At 36.1% G+C, this 22790-nt stretch overlaps 1 protein-coding gene across 5 annotated transcripts in view; it reads left to right on the top strand.

Annotated features, from left to right (window-relative positions):
* The window catches only part of SPIN1 (spindlin 1), a 54716-nt gene extending 33746 nt beyond the window's left edge, over positions 1–20970 (top strand). For all 5 annotated transcript variants that reach the window (XM_030466946.1, XM_030466945.1, XM_030466947.1 and 2 more), the window contains exons 3-6: positions 7894–7942; positions 13456–13709; positions 14479–14712; positions 17223–20970. In XM_030466946.1, the coding sequence (XP_030322806.1) occupies positions 7894–7942; positions 13456–13709; positions 14479–14712; positions 17223–17422 (737 nt within the window). In that variant the 3' untranslated portion in view covers positions 17423–20970. The remainder of the gene's footprint in view (positions 1–7893; positions 7943–13455; positions 13710–14478; positions 14713–17222) is intronic.
* The last annotated feature ends 1820 nt before the right edge of the window (positions 20971–22790 follow it).

Here is a 22790-nt window from a genome sequence, read left to right as displayed (position 1 = left end):
AGGGCAATACAGTTTTGTTTTGATTTTTTAATATTATGTATACTATAATTGTTGTAAACTACATTGTGATCACCCTTGTGTTAATAACTGACCTTTTTTTAGTCTAGTGTTCACCTGTTCAGTGCTGTGAAGTGAAAGGCAATGGTATTCTAGAGTTCTTTGTAGCAGTTACCTGCCAGTACAGAATCCCACCAAACAGCTGCATGGTCAGCTGTACATAAAGACATATAGTGTCTTTATGAGGTCGTTTGAAAATATTATGTTTCTTAGAAAATGAAAGAAGATACATTAAAAGATTGCCCCAATACTTCTAAGTTGAGGTAGGGTAGTACGAGGTATGGATAAACATGTCGCCATATTAAATGGTCCCTGAAAGTTATTCTGAAATAGCCTCCAGATGCAGAATAATTCCTGTGATCTCAGGAAGTGCCTGCTGGTTCCACAGAAGATTCTGAAGTACAATGTCAGAACTAAAATGTCACGTTTTTGCTGTTTGTTATAAACACAGGGATATCAGAGAAGTAAGATGAGCTGGTGGCATGTTTCTGAAGAGCCTATCTGATTTTCCTGTCTTGAATGCAGGGTGTGAGCTCATGTGACGTTAATAAAAACTGTGCCAGTAACTTTCTTTACTCCTATACACTCCAGTTGAAATGCTGCTTCCCTAGGACTCAATGTCCTGAAACAATGTTACAATGTGTCTTTCTCTCTCCTTGTCTGTCAAGAGTAAAGTACTTTTTGCTGTTAAATTTTAAGGATCTAAGGATCTGTTATGAGCAGAATTAATTGCCCCTCAAAAACATAGACCATGTGACAATTATTAAAGGCTTAATTCTGTTGCTTTTGACTGGGAGCTGGAGTTTGTGTTCACTCCCTGTTACCAAAATGTGGTTCTGTGCTCTGAGGTAAGTGATTGAGACAAATACTTTCTCATTCCTCAAATCCATCAAAGTTTGAGTCTTTGCTTCTTATAATAACAAAGACAACTGAAACTAATCCATTTATTTTTATTTTTCTTCAGTATTTTTATTTGTATGTTCAGAGCAATTTAGTTGTTAGCAGTTTAGTAATTCAAGTGTTGCACAAAATTTCATGGAGAGTTATAGTTCTTACTTTCCATAGTTGAAAGCAGGTAAAGATTGTGGATTTAATCCCATTTAGTCAATGGCATTTATATTGTATAGAGTGAAGTAACTCTTCTTTATTGTTCTTTAATTAGGATTAACATTTTTGGAGTCACAATGACCTTTTTGGCCTATCTGGGCTAGACCCAAAAAATGCTTGGTATGCAAATGTTCTTTTGTCTCTTGAAAGATTTGCATGAAGATACACCCTTGAAATGTCTGAGATTTTTCTTACTACCTATCTCCTTGGAACTGGGCACTTGACAGAGAATGGCTAAGGCTAATTAGGCTTTTGTCCCAAAACACTTTACATAGTACTTGAATTTTCAGGAAAATTTATATAAGGCTACTGCTTTGTTAGGTTCTGCAATCATTAGGTGAAGTTGGTCAGCAATAAATATGTTAAATATTCATTAAAAAAATATTTTCTCTAAAAAAAGGTTTTAAGTCAAGGTTCTAAGATACAATAGTATGACATCATATATATCACTCATTAAAATGTCATGCATTTAGAAACAAGTATCTGTAAAGAAACTCTACAAGGTCTTGGCAATTCTCAACTGGGAAAGAGTCTTTCTGCTGAGCTTACTATAAAGAGGTTTCAAGTCTCGTTTTGTGGTGGCCTTACTTTCTTTAACCTTGCAAAAAAGCTAAATACTTCCAATCCTGTAGGGGTTTCCTGTAGGGAAAAAGAAAAACTGAACATTGTAAGTTGCTTTTATTGTGCATTGGTTAGAATGGGCTTTACCACTTTGATGGAATGAAGAGTCTTAGCAGCCATTCGAAGACTACCTCACTTTAGCTGCTTGAAACAAGCATTTTATCTTGGCATGGATCAGCTGATACTTTGCAAGAATGAGATTATAAGTATAGAGTTGTTTGGGGTTTGTAGCTGTTCTTCTGGGTGATAGGGGCTGGGATTTCAGCACATGTTTTATATTTTTACTACTGGTGCTTGTGTCAGTTGAAACATACTGGTTTTGTCATTGCTGGACAGGGTAAAGCTTCTGCTGGGGAAATGATCACATGGTGGTGTTAAACAGATGAGAGTGTGTACATCTCACTGATGCATCTTTGAGGGTTACAGCATTAGGTAATGATGGTCTTAAGTGCAGAGCTAGTTTCCTAAGGTATGAAGATGTTATTTGCTTTATATGACTTTTTATAAGTCATACCTGTAATAATTCTAGGAGTTACTTTAAAGCATTTCTTTGATCTATATGCTTTTGATTATAAATTGGCTAGAAAGCAGTTTGAAACAGTTCTGGTGTGTTACTGATTGCTGTAGAATATTCTTTATTGAATTTTATAGAGTGTATACTAAGATAGAATTAAACCTCATGTGTTTTTATTGGAATTACGCATTTATGTACAGATTTTATGTACAGCTAGCTGAATGCTAGCTGACCAGGTTGTTTTATTGTATGTTTAGTATGAATGTACTGAAATGAAATTCTGCTTTGTGAAACAATGTGCTTTGTATAACTTCTGCATTCTTTGGTAAATGACTATCAGCAGCAGGAACATCCTATAGATTGAGATAACAGTAATCCTTGTGAGTCCAGCTGTGCTGGGAGCCATCCAGTAGCACCTGAAGACTTTCTTTTCTGACACTACATAATAGAATGTGGATTTTGGCCCAGCTAGGCAGTCACCAGGCAGGCCTTCTGCATGTGAAGAGATGCTCAAGGAGCTAGGGGTCTTGCAGGTGGAAATTGTCTGAGACCAACTGGACATCGCTCCCAACATTTTGCATGTGTCAGAGAAGGGAGTAACTGAGAAGGGATTAATCAAAAGGGCATCTCAGAGTGACTTCCTGGAAGATCACCGAAGACCTCCCCACCTAAGAATGCAAATATTACAATGAGTTCTATGAAATCTGATGTATATTACAAAGTTTCATACATACGTGTATCTAGTAGGACAATATAAGTCTTGCCTAATGTAATTTATGGCATGCACAACTTCAAGAACTCTCTTGTGTAATTCCCACTGTAATAAAGAGTGCCTTGCCTTCTAAAACTTTGACAAGTTAGGGCGTTCTTTTATTAACCAAATTTTATGGTATCATATACTGTTATTTTAGCTGGACACAATTTTGCATTTTGACGAATGAAAGGGGATGAGGCAGTGAAATTTGTGTGTCTAGTTGTTCCAAAATAAGCTTTTTAGGCAGTGTGCAAAGTCTAGTCCACACAAACCAGATACACAGTTTATTACAACTTTGCACAAGTTTGGTTGCCAGCAGACTAGTGCCAAAAAACTAGCACACCATACTGACAAAGCAGACAGTATTCACATTGTAGAAGTTGAGATTCAGTTACAATGTTGCCTGTTGTCCTTGATTGATGTAGAGAGGGTCAGGGCTAAAACTGAGTAAGGGCAGTTTACCATGATGATCACATCCTGTTATCTGTCCAATTGACAATTCATGCAAGACTGCACCTTGTAGTGAACCCTGTCTAACAGTCCTTTCCAGGCCACTAATTGTCACTCCTTAGTTACCCATTTAACATGGTGAGGGACAGTGCATGTGCACCATTCTGTTATAGAAGTTGGATGCATCACCAAACTCTGGATGTTGCTGAACTTTGGCTCTGCAAGTAGCTTCTATATTTCTTGCAGCTTTCCAGTAGCAGTGGAAAAGCTATTGTTGAAGGAATTTTCCTGGACCAAGAAAGAACCTGGCAGGCAGATTTATCAGATAGTTCTGATTTTCACCTTGTTACTAGAATATGTTGAAAGTAAGTTAAAGTAAGGATTCTGCACTATTCTGACCCCGTATTTAGAGCTGCTGTAGGTGACAGCAGTGTTGATGATTTAGTAAACTCTAGCTGCAATATCTCTGGAAGTCTGGCTGAAGTGCTACACAATTCAATAGCTTAACCTGACTTGTTTTGGTTTTTTGTTTTTTTTTTAAAGGCGTCTGCATTTTGGTGAGTTGTTACTGAATTCAGGGCATGCAGAAAACAAAGATGTATTCTGACATTATAGGCTTATAGTCAGTGAGAAAATGAGTTTGTCCTAGGATCTTACAATGCTTGCCTTTGTAACTCCTTGAAATCTTGTTATAATTGTATTAAGTATACAAATAGCATACCTTTGTGTATTAGGTTCAGGTACTGATTGACGTAAGAATATGAGCATTGCTTAGTCATCTTCATGGCCTTTGGTTTCACTGCATAAATGAGTAAGTTGAATCCAATGAAAAATAAAAGGTTCCCAAGGTGAGAAACTGATGAACAGGGCAAACACTGATTCCCAGAGGTCTGCATTGCGTTAATTTTAGCTTCTGTAGCAAACCTTGTGTCTGTGAACCTCCAGCATTCCTGTTCTTCACTTGGAAAGACTAATGCTTAGGACCTCTTGTCTTATGCACAGGTTCAGAACCCTTGAACAGAGAACAGAAAGGAAGTTTTTTGCTGAACCGTTCTGCAGAATGTCTGAATGTTATTTCTAAAGTGTTTTTAACTACTGGAATCAATTTAACCAAAAACTTAAGTCTCATACGCCAGTAGTGTTGGTTCATGTACTGATAATGCAGTTCCTCTTCTTAATGATGTATCTTTCTAAGAATTTTTTCAAATAAACCATCAGTCTTTTAATCAAATATATGTATTCATAAAATGCAGCCACCTCATTTACAGAAGAGGTAGCTGACATTATGATCAAGCTTGTTTAGTGGTCATAGTCAAGTGTCCAAGTCTTCTGTTTTCTAAACAAGCTTGTCATGATACAGTCCTTTAATTTCCAGCTAATATTTTGAAGAAACAGACAGTTTAATTATTTCTTATTACAACAGTCAAAAATTGCCTGTAGGATCTTTGTTGTAATGGTAGGCTTGTAAAGCTCCATTTTTGAAACCCAGAAATTTCAAATGTCATTACAGCTGGAAATGCAGGTGTCCAAAGATTTGTCATGAGCTTAAGTGTTGCAAATGTAAGATGCTTTATTATAAAATAAATATTATTTTAGTTCTGCAATTTCTACAACTTTGTGTAGTCTTGGATTTTTCTTATGAAAATGGAAAGTTTAAAGTATTTATGAATACTTTAAAGGTTAATGGTACTTCTAGTATTTCTAGCTTGATTCTTGTGTGGTGCAATTGCTATTGGCTGTTTTCAAAGCTGTGCTTAGAACATGCTAATAGTGTTAAATTTGAAAGAACTGGTTTATTTAGACCTGTAGAGCACTTAACTATTTCTCTGTAAATGTTAATTTAACCAACTGTATTTGACATTCTGGGTATTTTTTTACATACACAGGATATTAGTTCCACACCTGTTAGTCCAGCACTCTGACCAGAGTCTTTTAGTTATTTCAGACAAGGAGGGATTAGTGTTTTAATACCAATTGAAATAATTTGAAATTACATTGCATCAATATCTAAAGTGTAGGTGTGAAGAAGAAGGGGCTGGTCTCTTTTCATTGGTACCCTGTGATACAACGTGGAGCAACAGACATAAACTGAAACAAAGGATGTTCCACCCCAATATGAAGAAAAACTTTTATACCTTAAGGCTGACTAAGCACTGGCATAGGCTGTCCAGGGAAGTGGTGGAATCTTTTTCTCTGGAGATGTTTAAAGCCTGTCTGGATGTGTTTCTGTGTGACCTGCCCTAGGTGATGCTGATGTGGCAGGGGGATTGAACTCTATGATCTCCAGAGGTCCTTTCTAGCCCCTACCATTCTGTTATTCTTGAATGTGGTTTTACCCTGGTGTCTGGTTGGCCAGCAACCAGACACCACACAACCAGACATCCCCACCCCCGAACCAGGTGGGATAGGGGAGAATTGAAAGGGTAAAAGTGAGAAAAAAACCTTTTAAGTTGAGACAAAAGCCAGTTTAACAGTTAGAGATACAATAAAAATATGATAGTAAGAAAAAGAGGGAAACAATGAGAGGAAAATATAACCCGACAAAGAGAAGTAATGCGAATGAGAACAATTGCTCACTATCAACTGGCAGATGCCCAACCAGTCCCATAGCAGCAGCCTCACTGCCGTGTTGCTGAACATGATGTCATGTAGTATGGGATATCCCTTTGGTCTTCTGGAATCAGCTGTTCTAATTGGGTGCCTTTTTAGCTGCTTGCCTACACACCAACCTACTTGCTGGTGTAGTGGGATAAGGAGCAGAAAAGGCCTTGAATGTGTAAGCACTGGTGAGCAGTAACAAAAGCATTTCTTGCATTATCAGTACTTTTCAGCACAAATCCAAAACATATTTTCATACTAATTACTATGAAGAAATTTGACTCTATCTCAGCCAAAACCACTGCAATGAAAAAGACTGGGATAACTGGGATCAAGCCAGGTATCTTGCCACATACCATGGTCAGCATACACAGCAGCTCTCAGATTAGCACGATCTATTTGAGTTGATCTCAGTAAGTGATCCGTACATCTGTGGGCATTGGCTGTGATCTGAGGCTGCATTTTTCATTATAAGAGCTTACTTTTTTCTAGCTGTGCGCATTAGCTTTTATACATCATGTTATTTTTTGAAACTGTTTTTTCTATCGTCTTGTTCTTTTGTGCCTACTTTGCTGACTTCTTCACTGCTGCTCACAAGTCACTGCTGTTGCAGGTAGCCTTTGCTCTCTCCTTGACTCTTTCCAACTTGATAGAAGGTTTCCATTTTTATATTCATCCCTGAATATCACTGGGATCAGTTCAGTGTTCTAATAATAAAAAAATATTCTCCATTCTTCTTTTCCAAATTCACTAACTACCTTTGAATGCCTGTGTTAGCACTCACAATGTTTTTACGCTTTGTAAGTAGTAAAGGGCCTGTGCAGATTACTTGTCTTTCTATTACCTTTTTACTTACAGCACAGGTCACCTCTTATTTGTTACTAAAGTACTCAATCAGAGTTTCCAGTATTACTTAACTTTAGGCACATAATTGACAAATAACATTCACCCTACCATATCACAGACTATCATGGCCACAATGCCTGGTAGTATCAAGAATCCACCACTCTGACTGGGTTCGTTTGCATAATGCAAAAAAGGAGGGTTTATTTTTGTCATGTAGGGTTTTTTTAAGGTTGTTTTTGTTTTGTTTTGTTACATTGCACTCGTTTTTCATTTAGCAAAGTGTTACAGCTGTAAAGTCACTAGTAGTTAGCAGAATGTAATAATTTCAGTACACAGTTGCCTCTCACTACAAATATTATTCGGTAGTATCTGGTATCTCTAACATGCTTTATCATCACACACTGGATGTCTCTAGTTGCTGGGAAAGAATACATGGGTTGAACACAATTGAGTATATTTTTCTTCCCAAAGCATTATTCTGTTTATTTTGGGGGGTTTTAAGCACTACATGAGGCAGAGATGTGTATGTACTTCCCCAGTGCTGGTCTGGCTAATTAAGGAAGACCTGTATTACACCTGTTTGATTAACTCAGGGATGAAAATTACACAACCAGTTGATTCACTTAGCTGTCATAGCTGATTGATCATCTCAACTGTTATATACATTTTCCTAGAACAAAGACTACACAGGTCTTTTTTAAGTTCAGCTTTGTTTTTAATTGTTGTGGTCACTCCCTATCTTTATCCCTGAGCTTCATGAGCATGTAGTTTCTGTCTGTCTCTGCAGAGCCATATTCCATTTCAGCAGTTCATTCATCATCAGTCATGAAATGTTTGGAATCTTTATGTTTTGACATTAAAAAGAAGGACTTTTATCTAAGATGGGGTTTTTGGCATTGTATACACACTTTATTTTTCAATAATTTGAACATCATTTATATTGTAGGTCATGCAGGAGTGTCTGCCAGCATGATGAAGAAAAGAACTTCCCACAAGTAAGTTCTTAGTATTTTTACTGAAGTATAGCTCTCAGTAACTGAAAGTACTGTTCTAGAATTATGTTTGTATTGTTCCACTCTCTTAGTTCTTGAAAATAATGTGGAATAATACTCAGTCTGTATATGTGCGTAGTATCAGACTTTTAATTCTTGTAAAGAATACTCCCCACAAAATTTTAAACACAGTTTTGGCTGCCAATGTGAAATGGTCCTTGGATACAACTTTGTGATTCTTTTTTAGAATTCAGAGAGGAGTTGCAACCCAGAAATGAGCCCCTTGTACTGAATGATCTCTGTTCCCTGGCACAGAGTTCATGTATTATCACCAGGCCAATAAAAACTGCCAAATGTGCTTACAAGTAACCTAGTCTTGGACTTGTCTTAGAAATTGCCTAATCTTGCATTCCTTACAACTGTAGTCTTGAAAAGGACTTTCCAGTTTTCTGAAATACAGAATACACTGACATACTTCTGTAAGGAGGCCGCTGTTTGTATGTAAAGCATACCTACTTGTCCTTCACGTTCATGGCATATATTTTTCCCTCTACTATGTTTTTAAATACTAGTAGCTGAACATAGGTGAGTAGCTGTGTGAAAAGGGAGGTAATGTTCTGGGTGTAATTGGTCTTAGTGTCCAACAGTTAAGATACCATATCTGGATACATCTCTGGTGGGAGAAATCTGAGCTGGGTAAGTTTGAAATGTTACTACATGTATTTTAACTCCTATAGTGGTGCATCAATGAAAAGCAATTTGTTTGGCAAGTCTGTTTTCCACGATTAACATAGTTAATCGCTGCTAACAGTGTTAACTTTCCCTAGAAACAACACTTGATGTAAAATTACTCTAATCCCTTCCACCAGCTCATCATAATCCATTCTTGTCTATCTTCATACAAGGCAAAGAGAAACATTTATTTGTTTAGGGGCAGGTAGAGTTGGTTAAAACTTAATTTCTCTTGTTCTCTTTCAACCGCTCAGAGAAAGGAGTGTATGATGGGAAGACTATCAGAGGTGGGTTGCCTTTTGTACTTGAGGGTGGCTAGATTTGTCTTTATTGTTGTGTCGATATACACTTATTTAAATACCTAAACAGGCTGTAACTTGTTAGCATAAAGGTATTTATGGGATGTTAGACATTTTAATTGTAAGCTTCATGATTTTGAGGCATTTAATTTAAGCATCCACCTTAGTTTTATGTTAATTAACTGAGTTCAGTGGTTTATTAATTATGTAGTAAAGCAGTTTTGTACCAAACCGAGATGTTTTCCTGTGTGCTGATCACTGACCTGTCCAAAAGTGAGACAAAATAGTAGGGAATTGGTTTTTATTTTTAGTTTACCATAAATGAGCAGGATATGAATGATTGTAATAATATATGCTGATACTACTCTGAGCTGTTATGGTAGACTGTGAGTTACTAATATTTACTGATATCACTAATATCACTGATTAAGTTTTTTTAATTAGTCCTCATTTAAAGAAAAAGAGGAACAAGCCTACAGGCACTTCAAGGTCATTGAGGAGATTTTATACTAGCTTTAGAAGATTTCTGGCAGAGGAAGGAACCAAGAGGATGGAACTGGGCATGACTCAGTGATTGAGGATGTGATAGAATGATAGTGTGGATGAGTCTCCTGAATTCTTCTTTACCAGCATTTGGTATTTAACTGTTGACCCTTTTGGAAATTATTCCATGCTTATAGGACAGTTCTTCAAAGTGATGTAGGGATGATCTCAGCCAATATGAATCTGATCACCAACATCATATCAGTCAGCAATCTCTTGGATCTCGTTCTTTCTACCCTTGATGCATAAGGAAAGAGTACCAAGCAGCAGTATAAAACAATCCTTTCTTCATAAATCTTGTTAGTTGGCAATTCAGGGACTGAGGCACAGGTTGTATCTGCAGTTTAACTATAAGTGAACTTTAGCATTTTAAAATTCAGATCCCACTTAAAGCTGACTTGTAATTTTGATTCCTGCAGCATCTGAAGATGAATTTCACAACTTAATGATAGCTTGCAAAGGATTGCAGAGTACATTAAAACTTTTGCTTCACAGTCTGAATATTGTGGAAGTCGTTAGAAAGTAGTTTAAAAATTTCTCACTACCATTGTGCTATTAATGGTAGTCTGTAATAACATCACAATTCTAATGAAGTGTTAATAAAAATAACTTCCTGCTTAGCACCACAGAAGACTTGAAACTGACCTATCATTGGAGCTGTACTGCATTTATACTGTTTCATAGTTTTCCTTCTGTTTATCACAGTTGTACCTTTTTTCACAGCTGAAGGGTATGATTTTCTTTCACCCTTTTTTTTTTTCCTTAATTCTACCATGTGGTGGTTTTCTGAGCTTAGAAAGTCGGAAAAAAACTCCAGCAAATTAACAACCAAACCTAAATGGATAACTGTACATGATAGGTTACTGGCAGCTGCCATTTTTCCTTTTTATAAATGCTAATTTGTATCTTAAGCACAACTCTGAAAGCACAGGCTTTTTCTGCTACTATTCCTGTGCTGTTTGGCACCACATTGGTTTCCCTGGTAGCAGCTGCCAAAGAAGTTTGTGTGAATAAATAGGACTTAAGAAACTTTTTAAGGACTACACAAAGCAGAAGAATCTTTTCAAGATTTTAAAGTATCTGCTTTTAATAAAACTTATCACATAACTAGGTTTTACTTACCAGCTTACTGCCTTCAGGATAAGGAAACAGACCTGAAACTTCTGGGGACTGAAGGGCCTGTTACAATGAGGATGTGTCTGATATGTGAGGAGCTATTTCTAGGACTTGCTATTTTCTGGGTTTCCTCACTCCGCCTTTCTAGGAATATTTTACCCAATCTTCAAAAGAAAATATCTGTGGAATTATAAAAATAATACTAATGAAACATAAGGAAAAAATAGTACTGTTCCTTCTGGATTTAGTGTCATAGAAGATTATGTGCATTTGTATTTCTTGATGTATCACAGAAATAACACATTGTTGAGGAGAGGAGAGGTTTGTGTGGTTACTTGATTGTCTTCAGTGGAAGTGTATTTGTAGTTACTATTTACTGATAGCTCAAAACTTACACTTCCTTTCTTACTCCATGTTCAGATGCAGTTACAAGTAGGTCTTCTTTGCAACTTCCTAGTTTGAAAATCTAATTTCTTACAGTATGAGCCATTACAAATTAGCATGAATGGGTGTTCAGTAGTACAATCTTCAAACCCAAATTTGAATGGCAAGTATACCTGGTGAATACTTGATTTGTAATGTATTTTGCTCCCTGAGGCATTTTAAAGGTACTTACCAGTTTGAATTCAGTTATGAAGCTTTTTCCCATCATAATGTTCAAAAATGAGTGCTAAGCTTTTTGCTAACAGCTCCAATTCAAACAACCACTAAACCATATCCTGAAGCACCACATCTAAATCCTTCTTGAGCGCCCCAGAGATGGCAACTCCGCCACCTCCCTGGGAAGCCTATTCCAATTCCTCACCACTTTCAGTAAAGAGATTTTTTCTAATATCCAACCGAAACCTCCCCTGGCACATAAAAACCCATTTCCTCTCATCCTATTGCTGTTAAAAGTGGGAGAAGAGACCAGCACCAGCCATTTCACGACATCCCTTCAGGTAGCTGGAGAGAGCAGTAAGATCTCCCCAGTGCTTTCCCTTCTTCAGACTAAGTAACTCCAGTTCCCATTAAAGTGGATTATGCTTCATAGGCAGAAAATAACATTGTTACGTTAAACATGGATAGTTTTCCATGGATAGTTACCTATGCATAGATAACTTTTTAGTGTTATTTCTACCTCTTTTAGTAATATGATGATCAATAGCATAGACAAATTCTAAAACTGTTTTATCGTTTTATCTCTTTTAACTTTCTTTAGTTATTTTTATTCTGCTTTAGAGTGGTACTATGATTCATTAGGACTAAACAAATTATTTGCACGCAAAAGGAACACGTTTTTATTGTGCTGAGAACCGCATCTCTGATCTCATTTTTGTAAAAGTAAACCGTTACTGAGACCATTAAAATTTGAAGAATGGTATTTGAGCAAGAAGTAGAATTTGGAATTGGGAATTTTGAATTTGGAGTAGAACCAGAATTTGTTCTTGTTTCTTCATAAAATTAGTAACAACTTTGTGGGAGAGTGACTTTTACATGGAAGAAGTTGGAGATCTTATTGTAGTCTGTGTTATCACAGTTAGGAATACAAAACCTGCAATTTGATCTTGCTGAAAAGGCCAAATGGTAGCAACAGTGAAATTTGTCAAAACCCTCTGCTAAGATCTTCATGGTGAATGAAAGTCCAGAGGTGTGACAAGCTGCTGAAGGAATTGTGCGTCTATTTTTTAGTTAGAATTACTTCTTCACCTTTATGCATTCCAGTGTCATGTAGTGAGTGGATTATTCTCAAAGACTGCTTCTAGGATTGCAGTGGTATGATTGTCTTTTTTGGATCACACAGGGAGTCCTCTGAGACCATTCATCATTTCTGGAGATGTTTCTCTTTGGTCACTGTCTGTAATCTGTGGAAGAGTATTGTTTTCTGTAACGGGTGCTCCTTTTAGGTGTTTTTCTTAAGCGTGATACTGTTGTGCAAATTTTACTGCAATTTAAAATATGCTGCAAGGAGTGACACAAAAATTAATTTCACATTTAGTTGGCATTCGTTACAATTTCAATGAAGCAACCATTTAATATTTTTAGGAATGTATATGTTCATCTTAACATGCTAAAATACATTAATTCTGTCACCAGTATACTGTTATAATGTTCCTTAGTTTCTTCCATTTGAATTAAGAATTTGTAATTTGTGTTTAATAACTGAATAGAACAAAACTTGTATTTCATTTGAAACTTTCAAGTAGCATTCATGACCATTGATCGGAACAATAGCTGTTATTCACCAGCTGTAATTTCCATGCATCTTTCATTCAAACAGAGTAAGGACAAAAAAGTATATTTAATTCTCGTTTTTCTCGTTTAAGGAGTACCCTTCTATTGCCATTACCATTACTTACAATTATTTCTTGCTATATTTAAAAGGAGTGCTAGGGAAATGTTGCTCCCATGTGTCTTAGAGTCAAAAATATCTGTAAATGGAAAAGGAAGCCAGATCTCCTTCAGCTGAAAACACAGGCTGGGGAAAACAAATATCTTGGAAGAATTTTAGTTAGCCACTTACTACATCCTCCTGGGATATAGCTCTTTTTAGTGTTATGCAGAGAGCAACAAGGTAACAAAGGATTTAATACTGGCAAGTAAGTACTTTGAAACTTGAGTGAGATTTACAGTTAGTCTAGCTCTTTCGGCTTAAGCAAACTAGTTATAGAAATGACCAGTAGAAAACTGGCCTATTTTAAGCAAAGAAGAATGTTCCACTCATTTGCAGTGTAATTTTCTTTTTTCCTATACAGTGCTATACATAATTTGAGTAAGGTGCACTAAGCTATAAAATACATTGCCATTTTTGTACCTGTTTAATATTATGTTTGTATCTGTGTACAGAAAGCATAGAAACAATGTGGGACCAAGCAAACCTATTACTCAGCCACGAAGAAATATTGTAGGCTGCAGAATACAGCATGGATGGAAAGAGGGGAGTGGACCTGTAACACAGTGGAAGGGCACAGTTCTTGATCAAGTTCCTGTAAATCCTTCTCTTTATCTTATCAAATATGATGGATTTGACTGTGTGTATGGACTAGAACTGCACAAAGATGAAAGAGTTTCAGCGCTTGAAGTTCTTCCAGACAGAGTTGGTAAGAGGTGTTGATTTTTTCTCCTGAATTCACATACATTTAAGCCAACATTTACAATTAAATGTTCTTTAAGAACTTAAATGTTCTATTTGTTTTATTTATTTTTTTGTTCTACAAAGATTTGATAATATCAGCAAATGCAGTGCCATATTCTGTCTTCAAGCAGTAGGCAGTATGTTCTGTAGTTTATGTTTAGTCTTACGGATAAGTTTGATCTGTAAAGTTAACATGGATGTTTTTGTTAAAATTTAAACTAGGCCATCTTTTGCTGGCTCTTTTGCATGTCTGACAGTAATAATGTCATGTTTTTCTTCATGTACTTGCCCTAAGTACTTTTAATAATGGGGAAAAAGACTTTTTAAATGAAATAACAAGGACTTTTCCTCACCATTATTTGGCACTAAGCCCCAAAGTTTCATCAATTTCACAGAATTGTCCTGTTACTGGCCTCTCTTCCTCTTGTACCCGGCCTGCCTCTCTCCCTCCAGTATTTAGTTAAAATACAGAATCTTCACTTCTGTGACTTCAACTGATCTGCCTTTACCTTACACTATGATTGTTTAATCATAAGGAGCACAATGATGTGTTGTTATTTTAACAACATTCTGCAGTTCTTCACTAGTAAAGTCCCTGGAACTGGCAATGTTTGTTTCACATTTGAATTGGCTAACCTCCAGTCAGATTTGTTTACAAATCAGAGTAAAGATTATTTTTCACAAAGACCTATATCTGTATTTTAGAATAAACTTAAGAAATGCTATCATTTCAGCTTCATCTCGAATTAGTGATGCCCACCTGGCAGACACAATGATTGGTAAAGCTGTGGAACATATGTTTGAGACAGAGGATGGCTCAAAAGATGAATGGAGGGGGATGGTTTTGGCTCGAGCTCCTATTATGAACACATGGTTTTATATTACCTATGAGAAGGATCCCGTCTTGTATATGTACCAACTCTTAGATGATTATAAAGAAGGTGACCTTCGCATTATGCCTGATTCAAGTAAGTAGGACAGTTATTTTTTTTCTTCTGGAAAGTGTCAGCTTTTTATATTAATGTTTGGCTGTGTTTTATGTATGGAAAGAAAAGCTGACAAAGATTGTTTTGTTATTCCCCTTTATTTTAAGTATCATAGGTAACAAAAGTTATGGCACAACAAAGAACATTCGTGTTAACTGCTGAAATAATTTTTCTGTAATTATTACTAATTCTGATGAAATTATGCATAGTACTGTGGAATAGTTTATGCTTGTATCTTTTAACAGAAGCTGAAGAAAACAGAAGTTCACTGTTCTTGTGGAAGTATCACAGCTCATTGAGACGGTTCTTGATTTGTGTTTCTGAAGCAGTTCTTGTCGGATAGCATTTTGTTACTAACTAATAAAGTCACTAATTTTGCTGGGCTAGATGTCTTTAGTTTGAAAAAATTTATTAAGTTTTGTAGGAAAGAAGCACTAATATTTTGAAGTCTATTTCAACGTTGCATCATACTAACAAGAAAAGTATTTTGTCAGATTAGGAGAAGTATTTTTTTCCTCCCTTCAGGAAGCGAAAGTCATCAGGGCTTTTCCTATTAATTTAGAAGGATTTCACAGAAGCAATATTTTTCAAGAGATTTGGATAGCCAATACAAAAAAAGGGGAAAAGAGATTGTAAAAAAAGTTATATTTCTCCTGTGTATCTGAAACACACTAGTCTGATAGAGGTAATCTGGGCTTTGAAGAAAATAAGGAATTGGATAACTGAAGAGGTTGGCTAGGTGGTGCTTTATGTAAATATAAGTTACAATTTGTTGAGTTTGAGATTGTCTTGCTTCAGATCTATTACTGCAACTACTCTTCTGGCTAAATGGACAAGTGGCACTTACTTGCATAGTGTATGTAGTAGTCATCTGTGTTTATATATTTTTCCCTTAGTCTAACAAAAAGCAAAATGTCAGCTATTTGTAAAGAATGAGACACAGATGTTAGAGGAAGAAAGTGGCCTTCCACTTCCTAAAGAAATGAAGTAAACTCTTCCAGATTTAGACCTTCAAATAATCTGTTTTCTTAACTGTTAAAAAGGATGTGGAATGTATTTTAGGTCTGCTTTGCTTTCTTCCACCCTATTAGGGGTGTGAGTGGGGGAAAGTGCTTACTGCTAAAGTACTTTCTGTTCTTTCAACTTGCTGTTGAAGTACTGATTGGGTTTTAATTCACTTTTTCTTCTGTGCTCACCACAAGACTGATCTACTAATTACCTGCTTTCAAAGCACTAAGTATTTGCTACCTTCCCTGAATCTGAATGCTTTCCATATCCTTGGAATTAGGTTTTTAAGTCAATGAGTAGATGTTAAACGTAGTTTTTTTTCAAACCAGCTTTTAGAATACCTGGAAATATGTCTGTAACTTTGGTACAACTTGTCAGCCTTTTAGAACTAAAGTTTCTAGGGAACTCTCACTTCTCAAAGACAAGCTTTGCATATATGAGGAAACAAAAATTTAATTTCTTTTAAGCTTTTCCTTGTGAGGGGAAGATGTATTGCTGGGTCCAATACTAAAATTTTGTCAACACTTTGTAAAAGAAAATACAAGTTTAACTTGCAATTTTCCAAAGGAAGACTCTTACATAAAATTGATATTAAGAAAATAATATCTGCGGCTGTATTTATAGGACAAAACAAAAAGAAACATTTCTCTTCAGTTTGTGCAAGAATCTTAAGCACTGGCCAGTCCATTAATTCCCTGTTGTTTTTCTTTTCTCCTTTGGGAGTTCTTTCACAACTAACAAATCTGAAAATAGAATGAATGAAACCTGGAAGGGATTTTTAATGGAAACTGGTAAAAAAGACACTAATTTAAAGGCTTAGGATTTCTAGAACAAAAGCCACATCATGTGTGACCATTACTAAGAAAATTTCCTACTGAAATACAAAACAGAATTTCATCTAAACTACTCCAAAATGAGCACAAGCTGAGAAAGAAGGTATGGTAAGCTCTTTTGGTGGACAAAGATAATGATATGGTTATACTTTACCAACAGCATAATTACAATATTGAATCAAAAGACCCTTTTAATAAGGACTTTACACTTGCTGACATTTTAGATGGGAAGTTTTTGTTGAAGTGGCATACCTGCACTGAAATTTAAAATCATTTATTTGGGAAAAGGGAGGTTTGCTTTGGCTGCCTTTCTGGTAAGGAGACCTGGTGGCTTAAATTCATTTATTCACAGTCATTTTCTGTAATTTCTGTGTAAAAGTTCCCATCAAAAGATTTGTTTCTCTTGCTAATCAAAGTGCTGTTCTCATCAATAAGACTGAAGACAGCATTACTTGAAAATTTTTCTGCAACTGTACTTTCTAGAAGCGTGGCAAATTAGGTGATAGTTTTCTACATAAAACTAATTTTCTACATAATCTGTATTTAAAGCTTCCAGTTTTCCATGTGAGTTTCAAAGACAACTCTGAAGCTGTCTTCCATATTGAAAAGTTCCATGAAAGTCTACCAAAGCACACTGTTTCTGTGTTACAGATGATTCACCTCCTGCAGAACGGGAACCAGGTGAAGTTGTGGACAGCCTGGTAGGCAAACAAGTGGAATATGCCAAAGAAGATGGCTCAAAAAGGACTGGCATGGTCATTCATCAAGTTGAAGCCAAACCATCTGTCTATTTCATCAAGTTTGATGATGATTTCCATATTTATGTCTACGATTTGGTGAAGACATCCTAGATATCATCGTGAACTTTTGCCAAATTTGTGGAACTGTTAAATGTAAAATTTGTAGAGACAAAGACTTGACTGCTTTCCAGTTTAATGAAAGCTTAAATGTCCCTGCGAACCCACAATCTCTGCCAGCAAAACTGTTCTGTTCAGAATAATACAAACATGACACATTTTGTGTAAGAAAACTCCTTTTCTTGAAGGAAGTTGGTATATTTGGGCAGGAGGGAGTTAAAAGCAAAGAACAGCTGCAAATTCAAGCTGTGTAAAGTTGATCTAGTATTATAACCATTAATCTAAATTTTTTCATAGATTTAAACTTTTTTCTTCAACCTTACACTCACTTGTTCAACTGCCACATGCAATTGCAGTTTGATATTTTGATATGCCTTCTTTTGTAACGTTTAATTTCTTGGCTACTGGCAGCCCTTGTTTTCAGGGTTGGGACAGAAGTAACTTTTCTGAAAGGTTTTAAACAGTTTGTGCAGCACTGTGGAGTGCCTAACCCAAGTAACATCAATCTGCTGTTTCTATACTTCATTTCAGACTGAGCTTTTCAAGAACTTGCAGTACATAGAAGTACTTGTGCATTTTTACTAGTCACAGGGCAGTAGGATATGAAGTGTTCGACTTTAAGCACCTTTTAGTGAAAAGGCTTTAAGCTATCAAAATATATTTAATGTGTATAACCACATTATGAGAAAATGCAGGTTAATGGCCCGTATCTACAAGTCATAGAAACCAGTAAAACACATGCAACAAGGCTGCCTTCAATCCTAAACGTTGAACTTTATTTGTTTGTTATACACACTTCTTGGCAAAACCCAAGTGCTTGGTGCCACAACTTTAACAGTCTATGCGCTACTTCAGAAGATTTTAGACTACACATTGGCAATCAGTAATCTTTCATTTAATATCAGAACCTAGCAACCTCAATGTTTGTGTGCGGACTTAAAAGCCTAACAGTTGTTAAATATTTTACATGGTAAACTCAGTCCCGTGCCAGGGGAGTGGGAGGGAATGTCCTTTTACATTGAAGACTTACTTTAGGGAAGGAGAAGCATTTGTTGCCTTCTGCTCAGTCTGTTGCAATCTTTTGATGGTCTGGTTTGGTTTTAATCATTTGGGATCAAGAAGGCATCTTCCCAACTTGTTCCTTTTCTGGCTTTTTCACATAAGGAGTGTCTGGACAAGTCTACAGCTTAAACCTGTTGTTGCCTTTTGTGGTGTACATTGTACTTGCTTTGAGGTATACTTTTAATGTGAATTTCATTCTATGAACACTAGAGTTCTGCATGCAGTGGTGTGCTATCTAATGGAAGCTATAGGCAGTCTCAGTGGTTCAGTCATCTGCATTGGACTGTGGATGTAAATAGCAGTCCACAACAGCAAAATCCTTTCACAATTTTAATCTTACAAGATAGTTCTAAATGAAGGTTAGGGTTTTTTAAGCTTGGCAGCTTTCAAAAGTGTCAGAATTGCAACAATGACCAGTACAGCAACAAAATTGTCACGTTACATTAAGGCAGTGCTCTGTAGGTTTTGAAGAACTGCTTCACAGAAATGCAGTATGTGAAGACAGTCAACTCTGTTGATGAAAGGAACAAATACTCTGATGTCCAACCTTTTGCCATTAGTGGAAGGATGCAGGAGAGGTGGCTGTTAATCAGAGATCAGAGGTCTACATGACCTCTATTTTGGGTATTCTTGATATTGAAGACTCAGTGGTTTAAGCCCCTTAAAGTCCATATTTTTGCCTGATTTAATATTCCAGCCTTAAGGCTTGTGCCTCATTATGCTGTTGAATGGTAATAAATGCTCTCCATAGAAATGTGGTTCCTTAATTATTTTTCCATTGCTACTATATTGTATTATGTCCAGTATTTCATCATGGGCAACCAAAGGCAGGCTATTGTCTTTCAGTGAATAGCTTCTCAATGCAGTCCTTAAGCACTAAGTACCCGGTCGTAAGCGTTCCTTATATTTAGAACAAAGTGAGCAGATTTGCAACAGTGTTTTCATCATGCAGATCTGTTATGTGTTTCCTATTGACTCTTAAGAGTCCTGCATGTAAATCTCAAAGCTGAGCCTGGCTCCATGAGCCCAAGTTGATATTTGTGGCACAAGAATGATTGAGTGTATTGATTATACACAAGATACATGAATAACCTAGTACACTGAACTTTGGGCTGTGTATCTGAGGAAGTATCTGAGGTTTAGGTCTACTGGAACATTTTTAGCATTAGGCTTGCATTTGTGGGTTTTCTGCAAGCCTCTTGAATACACCACATATTCTGCCAATTAGAGTATAATCTATAAACTGTAAATTTTATGGTTGTTTTAAGATGTACCAGTTGTCAGTTGTGTATTTCATCTTTTTTTTCCATTTTTTTTTTCCTTTTTTTTTTCCTTTTTTTTTTTTTTTTTTTTTTTTCTTTTTTTCTTGATAGCTTAAACCACCTTTTTGAGGCTTGAGACTAATTCCACTCCCTGCCCATCTGCTTTGGGCTTTGTTTTTAGGCTCATGTTTCAGATCTGCATGCAGTGCTTGCGTTACCCTGGTAACTAAATGTTGGTTCCTTGTTATAGGGGTTCAACATTGCTTTCCAAAATCACACAGGGCTTGTGATGGCACAAGCCATGGATCTTTGTATAAAAGTTATTAGCCTTTCACATTTACTGCTGTAGTATTGTTGTATACTGTGTGTGTGTGTGATGTCAGGCTGCCATGTAAAACTTTTTAAAAGGAAAAAAAAAAAACCACCTTAAATGCAGACCATCCTTTTTTGCATGCTTAGAGGGGTTAGAACGTTCAGTGTAACAAACTAAAGTTGCATGTTAAAATGTTTAGGTTTCTGTTTTGTTCTGTTTTTATTTTGTGTTCAGTTTTTTGTGAATTTGCTTATCGTGCTGTTTTAATGGTTGTTAGTAGGATTAAATGCACCGGTGAGACAAGCATAGTGCCAACAGAAGGTAATTTTCCAGTTGTATGTGTCACGCAGCATTTGAAGGGACCATGTATTCTGTTAATGAAAAAATAAAATTGCAGTTGATTGCAAAACACTACATTTTTTCTTCTTTCTTTTGAGTGCCAAACCCTAAACTATGTTGGAGTAGACTATGGGGAAAACCCTTTTTATTGCAACAAGTAGAAGCCCTCTTTAAGTGAATTATTTTAAAATGGAGGCTTTCTCTTCAGATAGAATTGACTAGTTGCTTCAGGGAAGAGAATTATGATGCAAACAGTTTCTGGTTCCTTGAAAATGCTGTGCTTTTTGTATTTTACATCATTAGTGCAATTTGGATGGTTCTTGGTATGTGTATAGTTCAAAGGTCTTCGTGTTCACATTTTAAAATTAGGTAATGACTTCATCTTTAGAGCTTGGTTTCATTATTTTTATTTTATTTTGAACAATGTAGACAGTTCCCTGTTCTCTGCATTTAGAAGTATAAACAGTTTAAATCTGTTCCTTAATTCTGTAAGTAATTTTTATAATTATGATGTAACTCTATCCTTAAAACATTTAAAATAAACCCTTTATGTGCAACTTATGACTGTAAACTGTGTTCTCGTGAGCAAAATGTAGTGACATGACTTCAGATTGAGAAGCATTTTTTTCAGTTTTCTAATTAAAAAGAGTTTATTATTTTAATGTTGAGCCATATATACTTGTATTATACTGGTATTAGACTTGCTCTTTGAAATATTTGCTGCTTGCAAAGCCAAATCGTTACTCTTTTTTTCCAAGTAAATATGAATGCTGATAAGATGTAACTTGGCTAGGGTAAAACATACTGCTTAAGGTGTATTTTACCAAACACCAAAAACTCCCCACTAAGGGATTATGCAAGGCTGTGAAGTAGTCTGTTGCAGAGCACACTGAATATTTCAGCAGTGGGGAGCCACATAATCATTTAGCAGTTCAGTGATACATTTGCTTCCTTTCAGTTAATGAAATCCAAAAATCAGCTGAACACGTTTTATTGATGATAAAAATAGGAAGGTTGATACAAATTAGAGGTGATGAGCAGAGAAAGTAACATCACCATGCTGCAGGTCTTTTCAAGTCATGTAAGTTGTTAAAATTAGCACATGTAAACTGCATTTTCATGTTGTCAAATTATTAAGGCCTGCTTTCAATATAGAATTTCTTTATTCGTACCTCTTCTGATAATAAAAGTGGAAAGTGTTATACGAATATCTCAAAATACAATTTTGGCACCAAGCTCATCAGATGTGTACTGTGAATCTTCGAGCATGGCACCATGCAGTTGGGATGAATAGCCAGGCCTCTTTGGATCCCTTAGTTCAGTGTCCTGTTTATGGTATCCTGTTTCCTGAAAGACTGGTCCCAGTGAAGATTTATATTGTATACCTCTGCCCAACAGGGACAGTTCAAGACTTTGCTTTATCAAGAGAATCAAATCCAAAAAGCAGATGTTAATCTGTTAATTTAAGGTCATTAAGATCTAAAAGGAGAAGTAAGAATTGTTCAAGAAAATGACAGGTATATTCTTGCAGCCTCAAGCACTGGGTAGTAAAAGAGTTTAACTTCTTTTTTTCATGTTAAGGAACATTTTATTTTACACTTTATCTCAAGTTTCTTTGTCAGTAAGCTCCTGCCTTGCATGTTACATCAATTAACTCTTCTCTGCCAATATCAGTACCTTACAATTTTAGTTCATTTCAGGGTTGGCATCCTGGGAAAGTTACTAGATGATTAAGCAGTGGTTCGGCCTTTTTCAGGCTCTCCTCTTCCTTTTTTTTTTTTTTTTTAAGAGTTTACAGTCCTATGAATTCCTTGATTCCTCTTACGAATTCAGAGTTCAGAGCAGGATATGAATGATACATAGCTGTGTATGCACAACAGACTGTGTATGCACAACAGAAAGCAACTGGGGTCTCAGCAATGTAAGATGGCATCTACTTTGCACTTCCCTATTCTACTTAGATGTTAATTACGTATTTCTGCTTGGTTTTTTGTTGTTTTGGGTTTTTTTTTCCTGAAATCAGCTATGATTTGTGTAAAGTAACTTGTACGCAATTTGTGTAAATGTTTTTGTAACCTTATAATTAAAAACATCTACATACTTTGGGCCCTGCCCACCCCACCCAACCCCTGTGCAGTTAGTCCTTAAATTTATTTAGATTCAATGGGATGTGACTTCTGCAGTCCTTTCTGAACACTTAGGTGCTACACTGTTTCTCAGGTTTCCGTTCTGAAGACTAATTGGCTCAAAGCTGATGTTGGCAACAAACGTGAACATTTATGCATTTACTTCAATATAAGCAAACTTCTTCTGTTATTTTTTAAGAATGTTACACCAAGACCTGATATTTGAGAGGCATATTTTTGATAATAAACTTTACAGCACA

This window comes from Calypte anna, chromosome Z (assembly GCF_003957555.1).
Source record: "Calypte anna isolate BGI_N300 chromosome Z, bCalAnn1_v1.p, whole genome shotgun sequence".
NCBI lineage: Eukaryota > Metazoa > Chordata > Aves > Apodiformes > Trochilidae > Calypte > Calypte anna.
Note: the sequence above shows the minus strand (reverse complement) of the source record. Positions and strands in the feature narration are given on the sequence as shown.